Genomic DNA, 27,984 nt, shown 5'->3' with positions numbered 1-27,984 from the left:
ACTTTCATTTACGAAAAATCAACGACAAGGGCTTTGCCAACTGGTTGTTCGGCGTGTAAATGAGAGAGAGTTGGGCGAGGAATCCGGTGACTTTCACTGTGATTTTCAACTTAATTAATTAAAAGCAAATTAAAAGTTTTAATCTCTGCGCTACAAATTGTTGCTGTAAAAGGGCTTCTCCGCTTCTCCAGCCCAAAAAAGCGCCTACAAAATTATCTCAAGAGGGCGTGGGAGTTGAAGGAGGCTCCACTGATGAGCAAAAATAATAAACTGTAGCCGAGTTGCTCTTGTTGTTCTCGGAATCTGAAAACAATCGGGGAGAAATCCCCCCCTTCCCCCCTGGCCATCAACAAAAGAGTTTTCCCGAACGGAGAACGGAAAAGGGTTGGCCTTGGTGGAGTGGGCTTGGCTTGAGTAGATGTTTGGTTTCATAAGCCAGTGTAAGCAGATTTTATCTTAATTCAACGCAGAATTAACAAATTTCCAGGCCAAACAACGTCTGACAAAACAGGCAAAGTCAATTTGCTCAAGCGATTGGCTAAACGCCTCCGACATCGGATTCATTTCACATTCCGAACCTCGATCTCGCTACGCAGGCCATAATAAGTGTGTTTATTTGCTAGTTTCGAGTTCAGAGCTCGCAATTTATGGCTTTAAGCTGCTTGAATTGATCAATGGCCTCGAATCAGAGCCAAATGGAATGCACGTAGCTGCAGCATTATGGCACCGACATCGCCATCACCTTCTGAGTCCGGATCCAGCCGTTTCTTGATGCTGCTAAACGTCACTTGCTGAATTTATGATGCAACGTCGTCTCCGAGAGCTGCATTCATCACGTTCCCGACAGCTGCATGTCCGAGGCGTCGGATGGTTGTCATAAAAGATGTTCATCGCCAGTTTTCGGGCCCAATCTCCTTCTTCTGCCGTCGTAAAACGACGTTTGTGCCCGGCACTTCCTCCCCGGAAAGCGGGGAGCCACGCCTGAAATTCGACTAGGCCATGAATTTATATTTATCCCCGGCGAGAATCTGTTTCTTCCGCTAATTGCGCGGCCATAAATCTATAGGCTGTCTCGATTCGAGGGCGTGGCCGGCAGCGTCTTGTTTTGCATTTGCGAAATGAAAACACAATGCCGGCCAAGTAAGCCGACTGCCAAGTGCACGTCGATTTTAGCGACAGGCGCCGCATTAAACACTGGGGGAAAAACTCAACATATTCATAGCTTGACTTCCTTAAAACTTGAGTTGCAACTTTTGCTGAAAAGAACAACATTTCAGGGACTAATATCTTGAGGACTTTAAACATTCCACCAGATAAACACAACTTTAAAGGGTCGGCAATCTTTTTGGTAAATAAAACATTCTTAGTTCCTGGAGGCAATTTAAACTATTTACTAAGCCCACCTATTGCTCTTCTCTCCGTGTATTTAGTTGCAACATTTTATTGTGGAGTTTTTGGCAGCGGCTGTCCTGGCTCTTGTCTGATGTTGTTGCCACTGCAGAAGGAGCACTCGTAAATGTCATGCCGTGCATTTGCATTTCAATTTCCATTACAATTCGGAATGCCACTCCCCCAGCCGCTGGCCGCCCACTCCCGTTTGCTGTTTGGCCGCGATTAGCGCGCTATAAATCCAAAAATGTTGCTGTATTTTAACAATGTTTTTGCGTTCGCAATGCGAGCCAGTCAGCTGGCCGTTCGGCCAATGGCCACTGTGTTTGCTGCCGACGTTTTGTGTTGTTAAATGCATGCAGGGACCATAAACCAAATCATTCGACGCAGCCACGCCCCCGAGAAAGGGGCTGTGAAACATTGTCCCGGCTTTTCAAAGCTCCCACTTCGAAGGGAGCGAGAGATCATGGCTCAAAATATGCAACTCATTTGGCTGATGTTTTTAGCAGAGCAGCCCTCTGTTTCCCAGTATCCCATTTGCATTATTTGTGGCCCGATACGCATTTAATTAAAATGGCGCATTTGCATTAGTATTGGCTTACCCGCACAGCGACTCCGGATTAGCATCAGTTATATATAGTAGTTAAAGCTGGCATTCAAATCGAAAACACGTTTCAGCAAAGTTTGAAAAGTTTCCAGAGTTCACCGATAGTGAAAAAACATTTTGAATAGTTTTAATTCAATTTAATTAATATCAATACGTTTTTCTAAGCAAAAATCTACAGAATTTAAGACTTGTACTGAGAAGTGAATAGAGTTTCTCCCACTTACCATTCCGAATAACTATCATTACTTTCCCCAATTTTCTTCCACTCCTTTGTTGCCAAGTGTAATTATAGTTGATTTACTCAGCAGAATGAGCTACATGTTTACTTAGTGGCTGTGTCAGCAGTATTGAGCAGGATTGAAGAGGTCTTCGTTTTGAGTTCTTCAGCACGTATACGTAATGCCGTGGCGTTTTGCCTACTCATTCTGCGTTACGCATACGCCATGTGTGTCGCAGTGTGTGTGGGCGAGGTGAGCGCTTTGGCAATATGGTTACGTGTAAAACTTTAAACAGCACGATGACTGCACAATTATGGGGCGAACAGGGTTGAGAAGGCAAGTTACCTGAAGGCGAATGAGAAGTGGGGAAGGGGGCGTGGCTGGTGGTGGGGCAAAGTTGAAACTGTGGCTGGTTCTTGGTGGCAGCCAATGGCTTGTAAATAATACTAGCTGCTGGGTCGCGGCCTCGCTGCAGTCGGTGGCTTTGCCGTTCTGTGGCCTTTGCTGCGTGCCACGGGATGTGGCGTTCCCGCTGTTGCTGCAACTAATTAAGACAAACTAAGGTGTGCGCATGGCGAAGGGGGAGGGGTGTCCTTGAGCGGCAGCTCTGGCCAAGGACGAACGCAAAGGGCTGCAGCCGGCGTACGTGTTTTGATATATGTGCTTTTGTTACAATCGCAATGTGTTTACATGGGGAGCGCAGAGTGTGTGTGCCAGCCGGGCGCCAAGTGCACTTAATTTGTTTGCTTAATTTACAAAACATGAGACGCTGGCGATGGCCCCATGTAGGTCCTGTTCCCAGGACTCTGGTCTCCGGTCTTCGCACCCTGGTTCCTCGATCCTGGTCCCCTGTTGTGTGTTCAGCACTCGCCGGCTGTGTCAGCGGTATCAGCTTCAGCTGGTAACTGGCAACGGGCAACTGGCAACTGGTGTTGCATGTTAGTGCAGCTGTTGTGGGGCAGACGCGAGAACAAGGACCAACTTCTACAGTGGCATCCTGGCAGGACACCCCTGTATGTGTGCGTTAATAACGGGATCATTGCCTTAATTATGCGCACCTAAAGTGCGTCGCTACGCAAAGAGATATTTAAGCCCCTGTTAAATGGCAATAAAACACGGTTCGTACATTTTATATTATTTATTTATTTCGTCATATAATTCTTGCCATTATCGCATTTAATTTTGAGCTAAATTCCACGCCCACATCGGCGTGCTCTTTGTCGGTTTTTGTGTGGTTTGATTTCGTTTGACCTTTTTGGCTTTGCTTAACTCGCATTAAATTATTCATAATTATGCATATTTAATATATAATTTCCTCTGTTGACTCATTCGCTCGGCTCTCGTTGGCTTGTGTTATTTCATTGTTTTCCTGTATTTAAGTTTGATTTTACATTTTATTATTAGTTGCCGTTTTAGTTTAGTTAAGTTTAGTTGGGGTCTCAGTTGTTTCCACCTGACGCAACTCGCTAAAATAATATCGTTCTGCTGTTTGTTTTGATTTACAATATTTTGCTTTTCGAGCTTACACTGAAATTGGAAAGGCTTCCAAATTTTCGATTCTTAGCTGAGAAATACAAGTATGCGGAGCCTGATGTACAATCAAACGCAACCTGAATCTTTTTGTGAGTTAGCGCTGCGCATGAACATCTAAAAATAGTCCTTTGGCCAAGGAGTTTGGATTTACTTTTAGTTAGTTCCACAGAATATACTCTTAACATCTTCCAACTAACATATACGCACTAAATTCTCTCGCCTCGACAAGTTTTGTTCGATAAATATATATTTTGCATTTATTTATGTAAATTTAATCTAAAACAAAGTCCATCTTATGCTGCTAACACAAACCGTTCAACGGAAATTAAACTTTCAAAGAAAAATGGACAAATGCTACCGCAAATAAGCCACAATTGAAAATTAAACAAATCCAATCAAACTGAATTTGGCCGATATCAATTTTTGACTTTTTTTGATTTCATTGATTTTTCACAAGGACTTAATTAGTTTTGTATTTAACTCTTTCTCCACACTTTGCTCTAGCTTTAATTAATGTTTGCCCATGTGAGGGTTTCGTGTTTGTTAATTTATTATTTTGTTTTTTTCGTTTGTAGAGTTCTTTACAGTAATTATTTACATAACTTATGTGCCTAGGCTGCGGTAGTTGGAGGGTAGGGTGTACTTAGTATTTAAATGTGTCTCACTTATGCTTATTAATTGTTGTTTTTCTTTTGTTATGTAATTTGATTTGCAAGTTTTGTTTGCAAGTGCATGTGTTAATTTATTTAAATTTATGGATTGGTTTTTTCTATACTTCGTTTTCTCTGCAGGCGTTTTTCGTTTTTTGTTTTGTTTTTTTTTTCGAAGAGTTCAACACGTTACGCCTGTATCCACAACATGTAATTACGCGTGTTACGTATTAAATTTACGCTATATATTTACTTTTACTATTATTATTTTAACCTTCCACCGACCTTTGCCCGAGCTCTGTGTGGAAATGCGCCCCGTCTGACTTATATTAAATGTATTGTTTATTATCAGAATTTTGTATGCAGCCACCGCAAATTAATTAACGCATTGAAAATATTCCTTCGCTTTGAACTTATGGACTGCGACCCAGTTGCTTGTTTTTTGTTTTGTTTGGCGAATGAGGCAAATAAAAAAAATATAAAATACAAGGACATGCTACTAGGCGTTGGCAGTGCAGGGTCGCTGTCATCAACAATTTTCCCCACCTCCCACAATATTTTTTCGCTTTTGATTTTTGCATTTCCTTTGTTGTCTCTTTGAAATTAAGCACGTTTCACTTGTTCGAACGGCGTTCTGTGTGTTGTTTTTTAATTACTCCCTCTGCGGGGTGACTGTCCGGCTGCGTTCCGTTGCCAGTTGACGATTTAAGCGGTCCGCTCTGGTCACAGCTGAGTCGCCGCCAGCGTGAGGACCGCCAGCGAGAGGGCGCCAAGGGCTCCGCAGCAGATGCAGCAGCGCTGCGAGGCGCCGGTCAGCGCCGAGTTGTCCGGGTCGCCGTTGGCGTACCGCTTCGAGCCCTCGAGGCCCAGCAGGTTCGGCGAGATGGTCGGCGGCAGCATGCTCAGCTCGACCTGCTCCACGCTGTTCTTGTGGTAGAGGTGCAGCAGGTTCGCCTCGCAGATCACGTCCACCCCCTGGTACTTCCCGTCGAAGAAGACCTGCAGCACCTCGCTGTGCGGGTAGAGCTCCAGCTCGGACTGCGCCTTGCCCCCGTCGAAGGCCACGTACCTGATGCGCTGGAGCGCCGTCTTAAATATCTGGGGGAATGAGAAATGATATCAGTACTTAGGTATTGAATCATATAAAAAATCTCCCATAAAAGTAAAATGCTAACTACTTATAATTTATTCAATGGAGTGCTTTATGCATAATCTTAAATTTATTTACCAAGTGCATATTCTGAAATGACAGTCCACTCACCTTTCGCGTGTTGATGTACCAGGTTATGTTGGCCGGCGGAAACGCAGGACCCACCGTGCACACAGCCTTGAAGAGGTCGTTGGCGCCAATCATCTTCTTGCTCACCTGCAGCACCGGATCGCCTTTGAAGAGCTCAATCACCTGCATGTGTGCCGAGCGGATCTCCGTGTGGAAGAGCGGTGCGTCCTCGGAGACCTCGCACTGATAGCTGCCGCTCAGCTCCCGGGTGACACCCTTCAACGTCACCGACGTGGCGTCCGATTTGGTGAGCTGCAAGTTGGGAAAGGGGTATTAATGCACTGAAAAATCCTAGGATGTTAACTATTTGATTCATCAGAAAATTAAGCAAAACTGTTGTTTTGTGTATAACTCTGTTTTTAGAAAACATGAACGGGTATTCTGAAATAGGTTCTGCCAATATCCGATGTGAATTTAACTCCCCATTTCGGCAAATTTCGTTTTAGGAAGTTTGGCTGATCGGCATGAAAAGCGCAGGCATCGGGCTTTCGTTGATAATCAGCAGAGCATGAGTAAGTACCAGAAGCCGAATTCCGATTGGGTTGGGAAATGCCGAACCCTGCGGGCTGCCCGGCCGATTAATTCACCCTCTCGCTGGCCCTTTAACAGGGTATGCCCGCTTCGAAGCCACTTGGTTCTCGAGTTGCTCTCGTTGTCGCAGTTTAGCATATTCTGTTAATTGCCAGCGAGCGCTTGCCACTTGGCAAACTGTTGTGCAATATCCTACTCAAAATCCACTTCAGCAGCGAACCACTCGCGATTACCCCGTGTGTATGTGTGTGTGTGTGTATGTATATACGTGTGTGTGTGGTCCTTTTATCGCAGTCCTGGCCTTTTGTATTTAAGTTCAGGCAGCAGCGAGAACAACCCATTCGAGTTTTGCATATGCCACCAAAGCCAGAGCGCGAACGTTGCCATCGCTTTGTTCATTTGCATCTGTACTAATCCCGGCGTGGCTGCCGTTGTAGTTGGCGGCTCCCATTGGCAGGATATATATCCCACTGCCACTGCAGGGAGAGGCACTGGCAGTTCTGGTGGCAGCATCCACTGAGAACCTCCATTCCCCGCTTCTAGTGCCCCGTGGCAAACAACAGCTTTTTACGATTGTTTCAACACTTTGGCGCATTGCTCGGCTTGGCCTGGCTTTTCCTATTTAGTTTGTTGTTTTCTTTCCAGCCAGTTGTGCCAGTTCATTCGCAGATAACGCCGTCGATAAGGGCCGAAAGGCACCTAGAAACCTTCTGGTCCACCACCCTATCCCCCAACCCAACCCATCCCTCCCCACTTCCGATTCCGCCTGTTTAGTGGCGGTTGCCAATTGGCATATTGGCCATGGAATGGCTACGTGGCCCCTGGCGAGCTGTGGTTTTAGTGGCTTTCGGATTTGTCGACGCTGATCTCGTTACGCAATCGTAAAATGAAAACAAATGCGAAACGTATTGATAAGGTTCTCTATATGCAGAGGGGAACGGGAGGAGTAGGAGTCGGGACCATGAATAATGCGCACTGGCCCAGAGATACATTATGATTTTGCACTGGTTTGCATGAGTTATGAGAGCTGGCAACTTGGGAAGTCAACTGCTTGCCCCTGCCATCGAAAAGTTTTGGGATAAATATTAAAACCATGCTGTTTAAACTTTTCAGAAACAATCGAGGATCAACAACCGACACTATTTTACTATGGTAAGCTTGCATAGTAAATAAAGTGCAATTAATATAATCTGATAAATATATAATATTTTCATTACATATTATATTTGCAATGTAAACCAAGTAAACTTGTGAACTCAAGCCGCTTAAAAACTTATTATTGCTTTCTAACATGAAATAATAATTGCATCTATTGTTTCGAGCCAGGTTATTTAGTTGAATTGCGGGGGATTGAATCTCTAGTAATGTTCACTTTATTAGAATATTTGAAAAGCAAATAATTTTATTTTACTGTGCAGGCAATACGAATGCGTTCCGTTTTCACAACGCCCGGGGGGATTTCGACCCCTTCTAATTAAATGACACTAATTATGTAATCAAACATATACGGAAAGTTGTTCCTGTCCCCTTTATTTATTCAACTGCTTCATGTGGCTGCTGCGGCTGGGCTCTTTCTTGTTGTTCGGGCTGCTGCGACTGTCATATTTATTTAATTGCATGTGACTTTATTTGTTGCTGCTCTCGGTGGCTCTTTGCGGCGGAAGCGGAAGTGGCAGCGCCAGGAAGCTGCGCCAAACAAATGTCTGCCATTTTGAGGAATGATGTGCCCAGCCGACTCGCACACACTCGCACACACACACTCCCACACCCGCACACACATCCTTTTAGTTTACTCGCATGAAACTGTAGCCATTTTGTAACTGCTCCTGCGGGCAACTACAAGAAAAAAGCAGAAAAGGCAGGGAAAACTCAACTCAAGTTGCGTTTGTCGTGAAAAGTTTTTTTTTCCCGACTCGGCCCTCACCGTTTTCCGTTTTTATTTGTTGGATTTTAATTTCTATTTATATTTTATATTGCTTTAGCAGCCGCAGCTGCAACTTTCTGGCAGCAAAAAAAAAATGATGCCACTAAAGCGTAATTTTGCATGCCAAACACACACAGGAGTTTTCCCCCCACCCATATATTTTACACACACACAAACACACACACACAGGCCAACCCCTCCAACCCATGTGTGAGAGTAAAGTATTGTTTCAATAATTCTGGCTTTATGAAATAATAACTTTACTGCAAAAAAGCGCTCGGCCCGGCTGAGCTGAGCTGCCAGAGTCGTCGAGTTGTAAGAATACAATGAATTTCATTGCAGTGCCCTGGCTCACTTTTCCCATTTTCCCTGCATTTTCCCACAGCCATTTTCCTTTTTCTTTCCTCTTCGTCCTCGTCCTTGCTCCTCGCCGAGTTTCCGCTGTTTGTTGTGCGGCAATTTTAATTTTGCCAACGCTGTCGCATGCCGCACACACTCACACACAGGCATACAGAGGCACACTCTTACTCGGATGCGGAGTATCTGTGTGAGTATCTATGCGAGCCTGGCTCAGCTGCAGCATCCTCGTTTGCATGCAACACTTTATGAATTATTGCTGTATCAACCAACTCAAGTCGCGGCCACACAACCACACACTCCTATTCCTGCCACACACACACTCACTCGCACTCACACTAACACTCACATGTGCACGTATTATGTCATGCCGAATTTCCGTTGCCTCGAGCATTGTTGTAACTAACGGCACTCCTACTACGCTTTCCCCCAACCAATTTTGCCAGGCCACCCGAATTTTCCAGTTGCCGTTGGCATTTCACAACTTCGACTGCCTAACGCCTGGCGAAAAACCGACCACAAATTTAGTGAATGAGATGTTTCCGGTGCGGTTGTTATTCTTCTTTCGCTGCCAGAGCAGTTGCTATGAACAATTTTTGGTGTTTGGAAAATGCATGGCTTTTTATTGTGCTCATTGTTGGCGCAGGCAGACAACAGCACGCCAATGTGGATGGGGCTAGTCTCTCACCCACCGAACCACCCGCCGAACCACCCACCATTCCACTCTAGAACCTCTGCCATTTGGCGGCCTTTGGGCAGAAGGACGAAGGACCCAGCTAGTTACACCCTGCGATTGCGGAGAGCTCGGTGTGCCCCTTCGCGGATGCATTTCGCCTTTTATTTATTATGTTTATTTGTTGCCATTTGTCACACAACAATTTCTAGCCAAGGCCGCCAGAAGGGCGTAAACAACAACAGGGGGAAAGGGGTTGGGAAAATGCCTGCGAATGACATGCTTGAGTTGTTAATGGAAATTGAAGTGAACTCCAAAAGGGGGAACTCTAATGGCATTGAGTTTAAAGTTGAAAATAAGAACTTGCTTTAATGGAATCAACCGTTTTAAGATAGATTTTAAAGAAACTTTTGTTGCAATACATGTTTAAACTCAATTAGACCTTAAATCTCGCCTGGATCAGCGAAATATAAATAGCCTGTCCCTCTTGACCCCTTAATGCCTTCCTCCTTCTCCTGTCTGGTGCATCTAATTAACAACTGCCTAAGGAACCCAAAAAAAAAAGAACCCCTGGGAGTACATTCAAATCAGCAGTCCTGGCCGAGACCGTAGACTGCGAGGCACCCCGGAGCGGTGAACTTTTTCGGTCACTTCTGTCGCCAGTTTTCCCTTTCGACCTCCGCTGAAATTTCCCAGTGGCAAGTGCATTAATTTTAAGCGCACATTGCTGTGCATAAATGCGAGGCGTGTCGGGTTATTAACAATGTTAAAAGCAAACGCGCCAGCATCCAGGACACTTCGTCCTCCGAAAGCCAAAAGGACACTGTCTGTGTGTGTGTGTGTGTGCGAGTACTACTGACGCTGCCATTACCGCAAACTTAATGCGGAATAATTCCTTCCGTGTTGACAGTGTGCAAAAAGTTTTCGGGGCGCAAATTTCTGAGAGCTTCGCGGCTGGAAAAGTGGTCTGAGGAAAATCGAGGGAAAACGGATCCCGAAAGCCGACGGCAGAGAGAGCGAGACAGAAGGAGCGAGGCCTTTCGGCTGGCTGCTTGCTGGCGATTTTATTGTTGTAGCGGACAATGAATAAGCCACAAAACTTTGGAGCACTTGGCATATCCTATTCCTGTCCCGCTCGACATGCCTTCTCCCCCTCCCCACCCTTCACCCTTTCGCAGGATGACCCTCAACCCACTCAGCGGGCGGGCCTGGTAATTGTGTTTTTAATTGAAGATTGCCAGCGAAGCGAGCGCTGTCTCTAAATTAAAAATTTAATTACATTTAACATGATGGTTTTCCTGTGTATTTCCGCTTTTCGCTTTCATATATTTACTTTTTTTCTAGCTGAGGTCCCCGTGCGACATGTGTAAGGTAGATCACTGAGAGAAAATGGGACTACAGTTTCAGATAATGCATCAGGTAGCATTTGGTAAAAAAAAAGGTGCATGAAATAAAGTTGAAAGATGAAGTTTGAAACTATGAAATCATTGTGTTTTTATGGTTAGCAATTGAAGAAGAGTTTATCTTTTATATGTTTGTATATCTTTAGGCTTGAAATATTTTGTTAAGTGATGATGCATGGGGGAGGGCGGGGAGGCGTGGCTGTTGCTTTGCCGCGCTGAATGACTTTTGAAGTTTTGTCGACGCGACTCGGCGGCGGAACGACTTCCTGCCCACCGCCTTAATATGCATACATTTACATTCCAATAACGCTCAAGTGGACGACACGAGTGCACTCCGGTCGACCACGCCCCCAGCACCCAGCGCCCACAAGTGCCTGGGATGTCAGCGGCAGGATCATCAGAAGCTGCAGCTGCCTTTCAAGTGCTCGATGCTTTATGTGCCACGCCCACTCCACACCTATGACACGCCCCCACACCACACGCTCCACACCCTACACACACCACACACTGCACACCCCCACACACACTCACACTCACACATAGAGACAGATATGTGAATATGCATATGCATAATGGCCGACAACTTGGCACGGTCGTAACTTTTCTCATTAAGCGTGTTTAGCTGTTTGAAATGATTTAGCAAAAGTAAAACAAGTCAAGTTATAATGTTTTAATCTCAATTAAGGCACTTGCCACAATTTCGTAGCTGGCTCGCTATCCGAGCCCCCTTCATTTGGCCCGGTTGCCTTGGCATAACTTAAAAATTCCATTTCCATTTGCGGGCTGGCCTTTGACGTTTGCCTTCGTTAGTGCCGGCAACTATCAATTTAAGTTGGAAAACACAGCTGCTGGCTGATGGCGCCTCATTTCGATTTGTAGCTGCCCCGGGGTGTGGAGCATTTTTTTCCACCATTTTTTCTTACTTTTTCCCTGTGTAGTAGTAGTTTTGCACTTTTGCACTTTTGAAAAGCCACCTTTTAACATGGCTTCGGCCACGGCAGCATCATCGTCGGGGGTCTAAAACTATGACCAACCTTCAAACTTAATTGCACGGCGAGCACGCTGGCTAAATCATTTGCATTATGCAATCGACCAGAGCTCCAGCTCGCTCTCCACTCGGATTTCCCATCTTTTCTTACGCTTTTCACCTTTGCGGTTCACGGCTGATTGCGTCTCAAGCAGTTCGCATCGGGAGTGGAGTGGAAATTTGCTCAAATTAAAATGAGTTTCCAGCTGCTGCCATAAGTAGGCTACAAAAAAAATCCACATTAACCTCAATGCCATTGGTTTCTGTGTATGTGCTCGTTTTTTTTGAATAGTTTCCAATTCGCTGGCGATGTAAGGCCAAATAAAATCGCTAAGAGGAAAGAATCGCTGGTAAAAAGCGGGAAATAATTAACACGCATAGCTTGACGCCACACCCACTTCCCAGTTACCAGTTCCCATTTCCCATTGCCCACTGGCTTTGGCCACGCCCACCGAACGCCAAGGACCGCCGGCTGCAATCGAAATATTTAATTAGTGCAAAAATGCCTTTGAATGCTAATTAGTGGCAAATTAACATCCGAGCAGGGCCCCTTTATTTTATTTGTATTTTATTCCGCTTTATTTCGTTTTATTTCGGCTTACTCGCTTATTCCTTTCGCCTTTCCTTTTGTTTCGGCCACTGCATGGGAGTGCAAATTAAAGACACAATCAAAGCAAATTAATCAAGTCCTCGCTGATTGATGTGGCCAGCACGCCATTATCGACCAAGTCGAGATGGCCAAAAGACCAATAGATATCGGTGGCATGGGTTGGATGGGATGAACCGGAAACGGAAGCGGGGCAAATTGTTTCTATCGGGGAGACGGCAACCCTCGGCTGCTTTGTTTCGCTTACATAAAACAAACATTACTCCATCATTCGCCCTCGTTTTATGCCATTATTTATGATTATTTAACGTTCCCCCTTTTGGCGCATTTGAAAAATGTGGCCCGAAGTGTTTGTAAATGAGTTTGCAGTTTTATGTGCGGACGAATGAGTTTTCAATTTATATTTCGTCCGCACAAATTTTTCATGGCAAATTCAATTTTATTTATTTATTATTATACGACAATCGATTCGTTTTCCACATCCCTCGGAAATCGACGCAGTTACTGTGACTTGTTTTTGAATACTCGTACAAGCACTTGATCAGCACAAACCAGATGTAATTTGGTACGTAAATCCAGAAAATATTATCTCGGGACTTTAAGGGGGCTATAAACGGAAAGCTTTAAAATGTTTTTCCTCTGATTTTAACATTTTAAAAGGTGTTAAGAACGTGTAGTCTTGCCCCCCAATTCATTTCGAAAGTAAGAAGGGCGGTGATTTTTAAAAGGTGTCCGAAGAATTTCGCCACTCTGGGCGAATAATTTATCGCTTACTTTGCGGCTGTTGTTTTTATTAATGAGTGCAGCATGGAAAAGCGAATGCCGAGCATTTTTCGCCACTAGGTGGGCTATTCCATCCGCTCCTTGCTTTTGCTGGACTCGTTTGTTTATTTGCCCGTTTTGTTTGCCAGCAGCCGCGCCATAAACTATTTTGCACTTTTCGCAATATTTCAGTCAGTTTCGTGTGTGTGTTGTGGCACTTTCCAAATTGTAGAGCGGAATATTTCATACACAGACAACGCACAGACACAGCTACAGGCACACTTGTAAATGCAAAACACCACCGAATATTGTAAATAAAAGTGAACAAATATAGCACAGCAATAGAAATAAAATGGGTGACACCGAAAGCGGGACACAGAGGCGGCAAGATGCTCGTGGCAACTGCCCCAGGACAGAGCCCCTGCATTGTCCGCATTTAAATATTTGCACAACATTCGAATGCTTTCCCATTTTGCATTTGTTGAAATGCAAACTCGGTCCGAACGAAACACATGCCCTGCTGCTCCAGTGATTTGTCCATTAAGCCGACAATAGGAGAGCGAAAAATAAAGGAATTAAGATGTATATGTATGATCGGGGACTCCGACTAAGATACACCGTTTACAGTTATAGTTGAAAAACAAAACATAAAAATCTAGCATAGTTTATAGAGCATGAATTATTGTTTGGGCTAGGTTAGTGCTTGGCTCTTAAATAAAGTTATTCTAATTAAACGATGTTTGTTTCTTGCTATAGTTTTAAAGGATTAAGATCTTGATATATTTTTAAAAACCCGCAGAAGAGTGTCTGTCTCACAACCATCTGTGAACTAGCGTCCTCAAATCCAGAAGTATCGCTCTTAATAGGATAAAAAGTGGCAGCGAGTGCATATTGTGCGATCCCATGCTTAATTTAACTTACATCAACATTAATGCCGGCGACGGCGAAGACAAATGTGGGCGTGGCCTCGCGGGGAACGTAGCGGTAGAACTCCTCCTGGCCGAAGTACCAGCGCACCGCGTACAACGCCGCCTGCGGAGGAACGGAGGAAAATGCGTTAATGAAAAGCCTGGGCGGATAGGGGGGGAGGAGTGGCAGCAGCCAGGACAATGAGCGACTGGTGTCTTCGGCAAGACAAAGTGCAAGTAATTATAATAATTAAGCACGCCGCCGACGACAATATCCATGGCTGCTGCTCCTCGAGGAAGTGTCGCTTACCTGCTCCAAATCGTATTGACAAGACAATGTCGCTGCATTTCCCATGACGACGGCCTCCGGTACAAATATCTTCAGATCCTTCAGGCAGTGAGCTGAAAAAGGGCGGGAGAGGCGGGCATTAATATTAAAGGATGTCCCAAAAGTCGTTTAACCGTAGGATCTCCCGATGTCACGACCCACATGGCGTATGCGAAACCTTACGAATTCGATTATGCGATGGCCAGTGGGAAAAAGGGAGACATTCGTCTGAATAAAAAATGAAAAACGGGAAAAATAAAACCCAATTACCCAGCCAGGCGGCAAAGGAAAGGGAGCCCCACTTGCATGTTAATTTATGACAAAGCCGACGGTACGGCCCAAATTTGACTTGCATTTAATGCAATTTATTTATTTTATTCGATTTTATTTGGGGAAATTGCTGAATTTAACGCGAGTTGCTGCAATTATCAACATTAAACAAGACTCATCCGAATCGAGTTCGAATTTAAATAAACGCCACTAAAGAGATATGCCAATATGATTATGGAATAAGCACGGCGCGTAAAATTAATTAAGTGAAGAGTGTCATACTGTGCAATTGAATATGCAATTAAAATTATTTTATTTTTAAAGCGTTTAACATGAGGAATTTTACAATTTATTGAATGGGCTATAAAGATTAAATAAATAATATAATGGCGAATTAGTTTTTAAAGAGGTTTTTAAATTCGCCAATGTGCTGTGGAATAACGATATTAATATCGATACACCGATCGCACTTTGAGCCAAGTGGCAACTCTGTTTGTCGGCCGTCTTCATATTCTTAAAAACAGATCGCGAGTTTTATTGATTGTTGTGTGAAAAATTAACAATAAGAACACGTGAAAGGGTAGTTTTGCTAATTTTGAGTTGTGTTTGTGTATCTCGCAACTGGCGAATTGCAACCTTCTGTTTGGTAAGAGGAATAAATGTAATACTACTACGTGAAAATACTAAAGTTATCTTGTTTCTAGAGTTGCTGTTTTGTTTATGTTATTAGTTAAGAGCCAATTAACAAAGGATATATCCTCAACATCTTACTCTGATTGATAATTAATTAAAATATCATTGCATTAAATACTCTGCTTCTTTGTTAAGTACATATAACATACTCAACTTGCATAAATGGATGAATATCAACAATTTAAGGTAAGGTTAATCCGCAAGATAAATCATACTCATCTCAAAAAACGTTCAATTAACTTTGATTTCTGCAATAATATAACATTTCCGAGATCGCTTGTGAATAATAGCTGATTGAGAACGAATGGCATTTAGTACATTTTAATGTTTTCGTATTCATTGTACCTGAATATACTTCTTATACCGCTTCACAAAAGCGAACAACAAAGAGTGTTCAATAAATGAACTCCATGTCATTCGAAAAGTTCCCGGCGGTTTGCGGTATCGACGGAAACGAGTGGAGTGACAGGCATGTGGTTGGTCAAATTATGGCAACTTTAATTGAACAAACCAATATTAATCAAAGGCCAGTGCTCGCACACTCCCGGGGCATTTAATAAATTGACTACTTCACCGACATTCGGCGGGAAAAGTTGGTCGAAATGGTTTTCTGGCCTGGTCGGCTTGGTGGGAGGACCAGTGCATAATATAAACTGCTATTTGGTAGATTAAATAATCAATTTTAACCACGCCCCGCACACGCAGTTGGCATAATAAATTCAGCTTGTTTAACATGACAGACTTTCTGACGAGAATGGGGAATGAAAGTGGGCACGCAGAACGGGAAGCCCTGCAATATGCCATTTATATATGGGTCTTTTGAACACTTACCACTGAGCAATAACTCCGAGATTATAATCCAGCTCAACGCCAGCATATTGAATGCCGTATGCAAGACTCCCGGTCGGCAGGCGCTCATCCTTCTTCCTTTCCGCTCCTCCTCTGGCCGGATCCTTTTGCTGGCCATGTCTGTTTGTTGCCGCTACAGTCGCAATATCTGCTGCTGCTGCTCCTTTTGCTTCTGCTGCTGCTGTAAAGAGTTGCAGTGCATGAGAAAAAGTTTGGAGCACCGTATAATCATATTTGAGATGATGCTCTCTCAGGCTTATTGATAACTGGCTGGCTACTTGTCAAAGTTTCAGAGCAGCAAATTGAAACGTTGCTCCATCTTTCAGTCTATTTATCCTATCCTCGGTGCTCTTTGTTTCTGTCTATGGCTCTGCGCTACAAAGAGTACATCCTATGTGTGCCCCCTGCCCGTTTGACAACTTTGTAAGGCTTTCATGACACGCGTCCGTAAGATTCAACAGCTCGACGTGCTTAAAAACTTTGCAGCAAGACAAAAACCTTTAACTAAACAGCACACAACTGGGAGTGCAAGTGTGTCATAGCGTCTGCGTGTGTGTGTGTGTGTGTGCCAAACGGCATTAAGCATACGCAGCATTTGCCCAGACAGATGCATCAGACCCGTCCGTCAACACACCTACTGATTGACAGCTGGGGGCTGAATTCGGCATCCAGGAGAGACTGTGTCCCTGACAACTGAAATAGATTGGATGTGTGGAGGGAAGGAGGTGACGAAGGACAGCGACCAGGAGGAAGAGCTGCAAAACAGGAGGAGACGCTGACCGAAACATTGAAAACAATTGTCAGTTGCTGGTTGCATTTGTAACTTGGCTGACAGGACAAGACGTCTGCCTCGTGTATCAATTAGACCACAAAATCAGCAAGACCAATTGTTTTGCTTTCATTTGGCCGCAAAAACAGAAGCTAATGGTCAAAAGTTACAAATGGCCCGCAGGCAAACAGCCACAGATACAACTGCAGATAGCGTACGGTGGGTCTGGATATTTTGATAATGATATCATCATATCAACGCATTAACTCAAGGCGCCCTAAGCACTTAAGCCCGGGTCGGGGGCTTATATGTCATTTACTGCACCCAGCTGAACGTTCATCGTCTTAAGGTCGAGTGCGCAGAGCGGTTGCTTCTAATTTCGAACGGCAATCCCCGAAAATATACACAAACCCAGAAACAGAGCCAGATCCGGAGAGATGGAGCAATAAAATGCCATTAGTCCGGACCGGGATGCTCTGCTGTGCTGTTCCAATCATTTTGTGCTTTTAAGCATGCGACTCAAAGTTATCGTCCTAGTCCCAGTGCCGCAAAAACAACAAACGCATTAACCCCCACACAAGCCGAAGGACGAAGTGTTGCCTTTGCATTTTGCACGCCCAACGACCTTCCATTCCGAGCATATCGTTTTGCAAATTGTCCGGCAGATTGAGACACATCCTCATCGATTTGTTTGCCTGCGGGTTTGCCAAGGACCACCGACTCTGTTAAATGCCCTCATGTGAGCATTTAAATTAAATTTAAATATTATTGTAGGCAAGTCGATTATGTTCGGGTCATCATTTTGAACTTTAATGTTTCGGTGTTATTGTTTGAATGGCCGAGGAGCAGGCTTTCTCTGACTAATAGCCTGTCTGTTGTCTGTTTCGGGGCACAAGGGGAAATTATTTTGCGGTTCCTGGCAGGGTTTGTTATCCTGCGAACTAATGCCGCATGCTCTGCCTTTGTTTCTGGCCATTGTCTTTGTTTTCTGGCATTAGGAATTCACAAAATTGGTAGACCGGGTCAAATTTGATAAAAACAAATTTTCAAATATTTCATTATGATTTTAATTGAAATTTCTCCGCACAGCAAATGCTCACCCAACCGCCTTTGAGCGCACTGGTGGGTTAAACGAGAGAGAATAATTTGATTTAAGGTATATGCGTTAACCAGAATTAAGAGAAGTGCGTAGATCAAAATAATAAACAGCGCAAATTAACAAATTATTCCTCGCTTCCAAGTGGCTACAATTTCGCCCTCCTCAGTCATGAAATCCGTGTAATTAAAAAAGTTACAGCTCCGGCCAAATAAAATGTCCAGTGCATGTATATGTGCCGGATTAACTTTTTTAAAGTGCTATAAAACAGTTGATTATGGCGTCATTAACGCAAATCTAAGCGCTGGGGAAAAATAATCAAATTAATTTTTTATGTACAAAGTTTGCAGTTTACCAATAAGAACCCAGCTCATCATAAGCAGCCAGCTTTGAAAAGGGCGCTCAACTTAATGGGAAAACCGGGAGTGGGGGGCTCCGGCGGATTTGGATTCTTGGGAAGGCAACCGCTCGTGACGATGGCAGCGCCAAGGACAAAGGACAATGCCGGATATTCAAATTCCGAGGAGAAATTCAATTGAAAGTCAAATCAAAACAAAACAAACGAAAATCCGTAATTGACAACATTTCAGCTGATAATGAGCACTTTGCCAGGGGGGCAACAGACAGTCCAAGAAGCGGTCTAAAAAAGCGATGGAGGGGGAAGAAGTGTCCTTACGCGGGATATGGATGGGATGGAGCCGAAGCTAAAATGGAATACGAGCGGAGAGCACGTCAGAAAACCCATCTGTGCAGCTATCATGCTGACTGTTGAAAACCCGTGGCCGAGCCAATTGATATGATTTTCTGGAATGACATGAAATAGTTCGCAGGATAGAGTCAATAAAGGATGTGTAACAATAGGTACACTCCGGGAAATCTCTGCTTGTGCTGGATAGATATAATTGCAAAGTTCACAAGCTTCAGTTTATCTGGAAAAACTTTTCGAAGATATTAAGCTAAAATCCCAGTTCATTGGGACATTTCAATTCTTTTCGAAAGCAGCTTATCATTAAGTGGAAAACCATGTTTCAGATTGATTTTTTCAGTGCATGGAAAAAGTTGTTAAAGGAGACCGGTTGTTGACCGGTTTCTAATGCGGAAGCCATGACAGGTCAGTATGCTGAGCCAGCAGCAGGTAAGCTCTGCTCGAGCTCCAGTTAGCATCGATTTCGGAGCCATTGATGCCAATCGCCGACACTTGAGCCGGCTGGCCACGTCGACAGTGCGTAGACGGGGGAAATTGGTATTGTTGCGAGGGAAAAAAGTAGGCCTGCTTTAAGAAGGGGACCAAAGTGCGCTTAAAGGACGCAGTCAGCTGTGGCGGTCCTGGAACTCATTCATTTCGCTGATCCACTTTGCTAATCGCCGGCTGTCAGACGAAGCATATACACCTAAACAATAATCGCAAATCAAGAGAAATCGTTGCTATCATACGCACACACTTATAACGCATTAAATGCGTCCTTGATTGATGCGACACTTGCTCGAGGGCTTCTCATTAGGTTTAGTGCCCCGTGCGAGTCGAGCACTTGCGTTCCTGCTGCTGCTCCTGCCCCTTGCGAGCTCTCCGGCTCAAGCCTCTAATCAATCAATCAGTGTTTATGCCACATCCTCCGGCCCGAAAGGACCCCCTTTGCCGCTCCACGGACCAAGGACAAACGAATCGAAACGAGTCGGGGCGAGGTGAGGTGAGGCGAACCAAAATGAAAATAAAAGAACTGAACTGAACTGAAAGGAGCAGAAAGTACATAATGAACAAAGCGAAAGCGAGAGGGAAACTTGGCGAAACAATTGCCTCGGTTGATGCGTCGTTTGACGAATGCCCCGCAGGGTCGGATCTGAATCAGAATCCAAATGCTGAATACTATAATCGGTTCCGTGCCACTGGTTAGCCCCCATCTTTGGTGGCTCAAAAGGGAAGCCGCCAGCCATTGGGTTTCCCGAAAATACCCCGAAAATACCCTTCCGTGTTTGCTTTGTGTGCGGCGTTGGCGTTTTTACAACTTCCGTAGAGCGAGTTCATCACAGGTTCCTGATTGCCAATGAAGGATTAATGCTCCTGCCGCCGCTGCTTCTGCTGGTTTGAAACACTAACGCCACGCTTTGATTGCAGCAGCGTTTGCCTGCAGGCGAGCCAACTAAGATCGGAGGGGCAGGAGCAGGACCATCGCCAGGATGCAGACTGTAGACGACGGAAGCTTTGTGTAATGGCACAAAGGATTGCAAATTGCCAAGGCACTTCCTGCAAGGACATTGATTTCTTTTTTATGCCCCAGCTGATCAAACGCCATCGCTCCTTCCTTCCCCTCATTCCTACTACTAAACCACCCACCACCCAACAACCAAGAGCCACTCATGCATTCTGACCAAAAGACACCCGAATGCCCTCGAACAAGGTGTCACGCCTGCTGTTCCCTTAATTATGCATGGCTCACTAATGAATTTAGCCGTAATTGTTTGCAGGCAGCGCGATAGCCGACGAAGACGTGGTCAGCAGCCCGTTTGGGGTCAATATTTAATCAAAACGCCGATTGCGGCTTGTCACTGTGACTTGGGCCAACCCCAGCGGCTTAATTAGCCACCGAACGTCTCTTTGACGGCAATTGTGATTGTAGTTTCAATTTCCATCCATTCTACCGTGAGGCGGCAGCCGAAATCTGATTAGATCTCGGCTGCAAGTGTTCAATTTAATCGTCTAACTAGATTTGAACTGGGTTCGAATGCGCCATAATTGGCATTTGACACTAGGCATTTTGAGGAATGGAAATTGATAACCATTCAATTTTCAAATTATTTTTATTTAACACCAGGTTTAAACGTCTACTTTTTGACGGAGTGGTGTGCAAATGTCAAAATATTGTTTCACTTTGTAACTCAAAAAGCTATTGCCATTCACTTAAGCTCATGTTATATTTGACTTGTGGAGAGTCGACTTGTGTCCAATTTGTTCCCCATTCCCACACGAAAACTTTATCATTCGGTTATTATGGCTCGCAAAAAACTACTCTTCGAGATGAGTTGACAATTTAAGAGCCAAATAGTTGGCCCACCCTCCCTGAGAAACGAGAGGTAACCAAGGCTGTTTGAGGTTCGTTGGAGCTTCTTCGGCCGGAGTGCCAAAGCCCTGACAGCGGAGCCCCGATCCGGGGAACATGGAAAATGCATTTGAAACTCGAACTCTGAACCTCGAAACCGATAAATCACACAGTGAAAAACCGGCATTAGTACATTCCGAACAAAAGAAACTTAAAGGATTCACGCCGGCTGTCCGGCGGCTGTCAGGACTTTTGGCCAGAAGGCGGTGGTGATTGGAGCGGGGCTGCCCGGGGGGCGTGGCACCGCCGGAGACCAGACGTCGGGACGACGGACTCGGTTCTGTTTGCATTTGGCGCTGGGCGTCGCTATTTATGAAAATAGTTTCTGGAGCAAGTTCCATCGCAGCCCTACCATCGCTGTGTGTGCTCCCTGCTGAACTGAAAGTTTCCCAACCACTGGCTGCACAAAAGTTGTGCAAATTGTGGCCGAACAATGGACGGCAGCTCTGTGATTTCTCGGTTTTAATTTCGATGCTTCGGATTGTTTTTTGGGTCCGACGGGGCGACTATGTGCGAATGCCGGAGCTAATCATGCCAGTCGCTCATTTTATGCACGAGCAGCAGCACCGGGAGCACTATTCTTGCTTCTCGCCCGTTTTGCATAATTAAATGCCCCCGAGGTTGTCGGGTTTAAGTTTCGACATCAAAGTCACGCATGTTAAGTCAACTGTTTGCGTTTCCGACTGCCGCTTTTTCTTTAAGGCGCACGGATTGGGCCGCAAATGATTCTTCCGTATCGCCTGCCGTAGACATATTAATTTACATGTTACCCGGCTGAAACTTCGGCAGAACCCATCCAGGCTCGATTTTTGTTTTCAGCATACACATTTGTTTCGCTGCCCTGCGGCGCCGAAAGTTTGTGCGTGAGCCGTGTGCCTGGCGCTGCTCAATTTAGTTGAACGTAAATAATTAATTACCTGCCGTTGCCTGAGTTATGAAATGCGCAATTAGGCGCGTTTAATATTTAATTAAGGGCCAACAGCAGCGGCGGCGGCAGCGACGGCGAGCGACAAAAAAGGAAACCCGGAGCAACAAAAAATTGCGTACCGTAGTCCGTAACCGTTTTCCGTATTCCATCGCCCCGTGGAACACGCAAACACACGCTGCTGGGCGAATCCCGAAAGGGGCGTGGCTGTTTGTCCGGGGAAATGGGCGGCGAGGAGCGGATGAAGTGGCTGGATTAAGTGGCAGCTTAAGAATAAACAGGAAGAGGCGGTCTGGGAGCTGGGAACAGAAAACAGGGAAATGGCTCATGGCTCCCTCCGCCGGGGAGCGACTAAAACATTGCTGTCCAGTCGCCAGCCCCCAGTGCGTATACTTGATTTGTGTGGAAATGTTGGTTAAAGGCAAGCTTAATGTTAAGTAGAAGCCAGAGATTAGGAGCAGCATCAGCAACTCCAGTCGAAGTCGGCGATGGTAAAACAGCAGGGATCCAGCTGCAAAGCTTTAAAGAGAGCCAAACAAATGACGGAAGTGCGTTGGAAATAGAGGAGCGGACAATAATCTTTAAGAGACAAGGAGTCCGGCATCCCCGAGGAAGCTCGGAAAATATTGCGCTTATAATCCAGCGGAAAACTAAGTAAACTCCAGCAAATGCATTAGAGCGAAAAAATGCTCAGCTACACAGAGAAAATTATATACATTTTTTTAAATCGGATTATCGTGTCAAGAAGACAATATATGTATTTATTTCTTGAACATGTATTATCGTATTTTAAAAGTTTCTGTGACTCTAGTTTAGGAACTAGTTTTTCAAGTACTTGACTTCTTATTTCTGGGCAACTTCATTTAAGCAATAAATTGGGATAAGCTTTGTGTACGTTTTTTTCTCGCTCCATACTTTGCGCTTAGATAAAGATTTCATTGATGTTGCATGCTCGAAGTCAACATCCTTTGAAGCTTTCCTCTCGATATATTTTTCCATGCTCGTGGCTGGCACCATTGTTCCGGATATTGGGTTAATGACGAGCATTTGCCTATTAGTAGGCCTTTTAGATTACCCGGCTCCTTGGCCCCTGACTTTGGCTGCAGATAAGGACGCGGGTAAACGGGACGTGGGCCGTACAGCCTTAACAGCCCGATAATTTGCCTCTGTCCCGGAATTTTGGTAAGCTCTTAAGCAGCCGCTCCCATGTCGTTTTTATTTTACACTCATTAAAAGATAAACGAGACAAGCTAATGACTTTCGGGCCGAGTAGTGAGTGGGCCTTGGCAGGGGGTGTTGCAATGCGGCTGTGTGGTTCCTGGGTGGGTTTTGGGTAGTGGTTCGAGGTAGTGACGAAAGCACCAGCGACATGGCGATGGCAATGAAGTGAAAAGAAAATGGCGGCTGCGTTTCCGCTACAAGCCGTTAAATTAAAGAGCAGAAAGGAGAAAAAAGAGAAAGGACAGATTGCGAGCGATAGGGATTGCATGCCGGAGACAGGCGATGGCTGGAAGGGGGCGTGGCCCAGAGCCCAGAAAAAGGCGCGGCAGATAAGATTCGTTTATGACACCCACGCCCCCCGAAATGCCACGCCCACGCAGCACATATCCCCTTTCTCCGTATCTCGGCGTGTTTGTGTTTCTGTGTTTGTGTGTTTGTGCACGTCGCAAGACAAATGCAAATCCCTGGGTAATTAGGAGTTGTGTTCATGTCGTCGTGGTAATAGTTTTATGTTGCCACATTGTAGGCGACACGATGCGTGGCATCATGACAAGCCAGCCACCACGATGCCTCCGGCTGAGATTGAAGCCACCCCGAGTCGTTTTGGGGTTAATGTTGGCCTGCGTGACATCCTCGCATCCTTTTCCATTCCGCGTACACTTCGCCGGGCTTCCTCATCAGGCTCTGACTGCATTTAATTTGATTAGCAAGCCGAAAATCTACGCGTTCATTAGCCTCCGCTTTTAATTCAATTTTTGCTAATTTTTTTTGCCAAGGCTAAAGCTACAAAGTTGGCCAGAAAACATTGTTTGCCCTGCTCTTAACCCCGTCCCTTGGGTTCGTGCGCTTAAGCTGAAGTTATGTCTGTGCCCCGGGCGAAGACTACAGAGGGATAAAGGAATATTTATTTTATTACAAATTTATGATTTTGTTTTTTCTCCGCTGCTACTCTGATGTCTTACATAATAGAAAACGGAAGCGGAAGCGTGAAATGAGCTTGTGCATAAACATCCAGCCCACACAAACACTCGTTTAAGCAATGGCCATGCAGGTGGAATCGCATCCGCCGTTTCGGTGGCATTTTATGACACAAAGCTCATAACTTTTTCGTCGGTAGTTGCTTATTTTGCTCAAAAATCCGCAGCAGCCACATAAATTTCACGACGAACCGCAAAAACACACCGAGAGAAAATAAAGTACGGACCTTCTACGCTTCTAGGCGTAGCGTAGCCGCAAGATAAAGTGGCATTTGAAACTTGTGCGCACTACTTCTGTTTTGGCCTTGTTTTTCTGTTGCCTGCTCTTGTGTGTTACTGCGAAACTTTTTCACAAGATCGCGTCACGCCTGGAAATGAAACTTTTCCCTTTTCCCTCCGGCTGTTTCCGCTTGCTTAGACGCCAAATGAAAGGGGGCAACCGGAGTGGTTCTAGGGTCGAAAATGCACCTTTTTCGGGAGCTTCCCTTGGTCCATCAGCGCGAATGTCAAAGAGCTTTGTCATTGGCGCCACTTGACTTTGTTAAATGTTAACAGTTTTTATCTGCCGTCGGTTAATACGCGGCGCGGCCTTAGTCATAATTTATAGCACGAAATAATGCGCCATTAAAAGTTTCGCCGGAAGGAGAACGGCGAAACGAAGGAAAAGCGGCGCCCGAAGTCGTCGCAGCTGCCACAAACAACTTTGCATGCACGTGTTGAAAACACGCCGGAGATACAAATCTAAGCCAGTGCCCGGGCAAGAGTCCGGCGAGGGTGTGCGGACTAAGCTCAAAATGAAATCAACGCCGGCAGATAAAAATCTTCTGCTATGCAAGCTCGTTAATACATTTTTGATGAGGCACACAACAAGTGGCAGGCGGATGGACAGCCTGGGTGAAACTGGGGCCAGCAAGTTATGAGTGAACTTCTGGACCCCCTCCTCCATCCTCTCGAGCAACTTCTGTCCGCCAGCAACCTGGCCAAACCCTCACACACACCCAAATACACACACACACACATAGTACACTCTGCTCCCTGACACAGTTTCTCGACTGGCTTTTGAAATGTTTTGCCTGCGCCGCCATAAATCAGAAGCAGAAAACTGAAACTAAAAGCCTGCCCACAGAGTGGTGGCCCGGGGGTCGGTGGGCGGAAAACTACAGTTAAATATGTTGTAACAAATAAAGTACATCAGTTGGCATGCCCGAGGATGAGGACGGCGATGAGGTTGAGGATGAGGATGCGGTAAGGATTCTGCTTTCTGCACGGCAGCTCATTCATATTTATGGCATTTTTGCATTCAGCCGACATCATTTCGTAATGTGAAGAGCTGTTACCGAGCTAACTCCGTGCTCCGTCTCCATGCTCCGTGCTCCGTGCCATTCCTCCTGCCTTTTGCAGAAATCATGGCAATTGGCACGTTGCTCATACGCCGCGTGGGCCCCGCCAGCAACTTGACCGGACTCCCAGTGCCCCGGTCATTTATGAAGCTCATAAATTTCACAAAAATTCTCCCTTCGGTTTCTTTGGCGAAAATTACTTTGCAAAAAAGGGAATTGTCTAATAAACTTTGCAATAAATTCGAACATAAATTTTATACACACAGCACCGGCAGCCGAACTTCAAGCGTTAAAACTATGCCAACAAAAGCCATTAATTCCAGTCAGCAGAAATGAAGTAAAGTGTCAGTTATGTCGGGGTCCTGGTTTCGAAGGCCGGGCGTTTCGTTTCGAGGGGTGCGGACCGAGGACTCGGCGGGACTCAGGACTCCGGACTCCGGTCTCCGGAGGTGAGCAGGCTGAGCTGAGACAGCGGAAATTAAATGCTGCCACTGGCAGTTCCCCCGCCCACCCGAACGCTCCCTGTTTTTGCTGTTTTCTGCGGGGCGGCGGGCTTGTCCGATGGCTGCTACTCATAATTAGATGATTTAAAGTTATCGCAAAAGTTGCAGCTACCTGGCTGTGCAACCTGAACTGGAGAATCGAGTGGCGTGGCGGACTGATGGCGTGGTTTAATGGCCGGAGGAGGAAGGGCAGCGGTTCGATTCACTTTGCCGTTTGCCAAATGTCTCTCGGAGCTTAATTGCAAAGTTTTTGCCACCAGAGTCGCGCTGTCCAAAGTGATTTCGCTGAACTTTGGCACATAAATTATGCGATTTTTAAACAGCCAGCTCGCCTCTCCGCCGGTTAGTGCGGGCTGCGAGAACTTGAGGAAAACAAATACATATAATTTGGCATTCATGAAATTCACTTTGCAGCGCCGGAAAGTTCGAATGAGCCGCGGGCTCAAAGTAGCCTTGGCTTTCTCTTCCCTTCCCTTCCCTTCCCTTCCTTCCCTTCCCTTCCCTTCCCTTCCCTTCCCTTCCCTTCCCTTCCCTTCCCTTCCCTTCCCTTCCCTTCCCTTCCCTTCCCTTCCCTTCCCATCCCGTCCCTTTCCCCAACCCCTCCGCCCTTTTCGTCGGGCACTAATGTATAATGAGGACACACGAGATCCTGATACTGATGATCTCCTCGCGCCCTCGTGTGGATGTCGGTCTATGTTTGCCTGTATGCAGAATGGATTAAAAAACTTTTGATTAACCTTATCAAAAGCAAAAGCTGTGTAAACATCGCACAGGGCGGAGCAATCAGGACGTCGAGAGGGGAGCGCAGAAAGACTCGTACAAGTTTTTAAAAGAAAATAAGTAACTTTTTGACAGCCTGCTGCTCTCGGCACACACGCGCCGGCTAAACTGTTGTTGCTCCTTCTGTGCTGTTCTTAGCCCTTTGCACAAAGCAAAGCAAAAGTTTGTTATTTTTTAAAAGCCAACTCCCTTAGCCTTTTGCCAAAGCGTTGATGCCTGAGCACTGGGTATGCGTGTTTATCTGGGCGAGTGTGCGAGTGTGTGCCGGAATGGCAAATAAATTAAAATAAAGGCCAGAATATGGAGGATGGCTTAAAAAGTTGCCGAGTATTGATGGCTCGGGAAGATAAACGAGGAATTTTCCTGTCTTACATAACTTTTTTGGTCTATTTCTGCTTTTAACCAAAATGGTTTAAAAAATATTGCTATAGCCCAAGCATTTTTGCTTGAGGTTTCCACAAATCGAATATTATTTGTGGCTTTTAGGCAAACCACATATTTCGCATGGCTCTTCGTTCTTGCTTTTAAACTCAACAACCTTCGGACGAATTTTAAAGCTTTAAATATAACTCGTTCATTTCAAGCAAGTAATTAGGATGTTTTCCTAAAGATCATATTGACGGTGGCAAATTGTAGTTTGATGTTCATCTGCTGTCATTTATTAAAATTGCTGTGAATATATATGTTTGCCATTGGTCTTCTATTTGTTTTTTTATACGTATACGTATTTATTTATTTCCAAGTGTGAACATCAGCTATTGGCAACCTGTGTTTTAGTGACCACAGCTTTCCTAATTTTCATCTGATTCCAAAGTGGAGTGCCTCAAAACGTTTTTAATCGAATTCTGAATAGAACTGCATATAAATATTTTAAGTTAGAGATGGTCGATTTTTTGGGCCACAATCATGTCCGACACAATTTTATTCCGATTTCAAGGTGGCATACCTCAAAATATTTGTGGATACATTCTTAATTAAATTTTTATTTTGAAGATGGTCAAATTTTTGGTTTCAACTCTATTCATGTCAGATTTTTCCTCCTCTTGCAAAAAGGTAACTCTACATGGACTATCCTTACCCCATAACTCGACCAATTTTAATCTGATTCCAAAGTGGCATACCTCTAAACATATGTGTTTGGATTCCTAATCGAACTGCATTCAAAGTTTTCCATTCCATTACGGTCTAATTTTTTACCCCTTCACATTGCCGATTTTCTTAAGTGGTTCGAACAAAAAAAAAAAACCCTGTTGTGTTATTCTTTAGATAA

At 45.0% G+C, this 27,984-nt stretch overlaps 1 protein-coding gene across 3 annotated transcripts in view; it reads right to left on the bottom strand.

Moving 5' to 3' along the window:
* Positions 1 to 3,337: 3,337 nt before the first annotated feature.
* LOC108102302 overlaps positions 3,338 to 27,984 on the bottom strand; it is a 56,429-nt gene continuing 31,782 nt past the window's right edge. For 2 of the 3 annotated variants that reach the window (XM_017183172.2, XM_017183173.2), the window contains 5 exons: positions 15,991 to 16,186; positions 14,179 to 14,270; positions 13,882 to 13,992; positions 5,659 to 5,928; positions 3,338 to 5,495 (listed from right to left, as the gene is read on the bottom strand). In XM_017183172.2, coding sequence (XP_017038661.1) covers positions 5,121 to 5,495; positions 5,659 to 5,928; positions 13,882 to 13,992; positions 14,179 to 14,270; positions 15,991 to 16,126 — 984 coding nt within the window. In that variant the 5' untranslated portion in view covers positions 16,127 to 16,186 and the 3' untranslated portion in view covers positions 3,338 to 5,120. Of the gene's footprint in view, positions 5,496 to 5,658; positions 5,929 to 13,881; positions 13,993 to 14,178; positions 14,271 to 15,990; positions 16,190 to 27,984 lie in introns of all 3 variants that reach the window. The other variant, XM_017183171.2, reaches the window with a different exon arrangement.

Source organism: Drosophila ficusphila, unplaced genomic scaffold, assembly GCF_018152265.1.
Source record: "Drosophila ficusphila isolate 14025-0441.05 unplaced genomic scaffold, ASM1815226v1 contig_791, whole genome shotgun sequence".
Taxonomy (NCBI): Eukaryota; Metazoa; Arthropoda; class Insecta; order Diptera; family Drosophilidae; genus Drosophila; species Drosophila ficusphila.
This window is presented reverse-complemented; position numbering and strand designations above follow the sequence as displayed.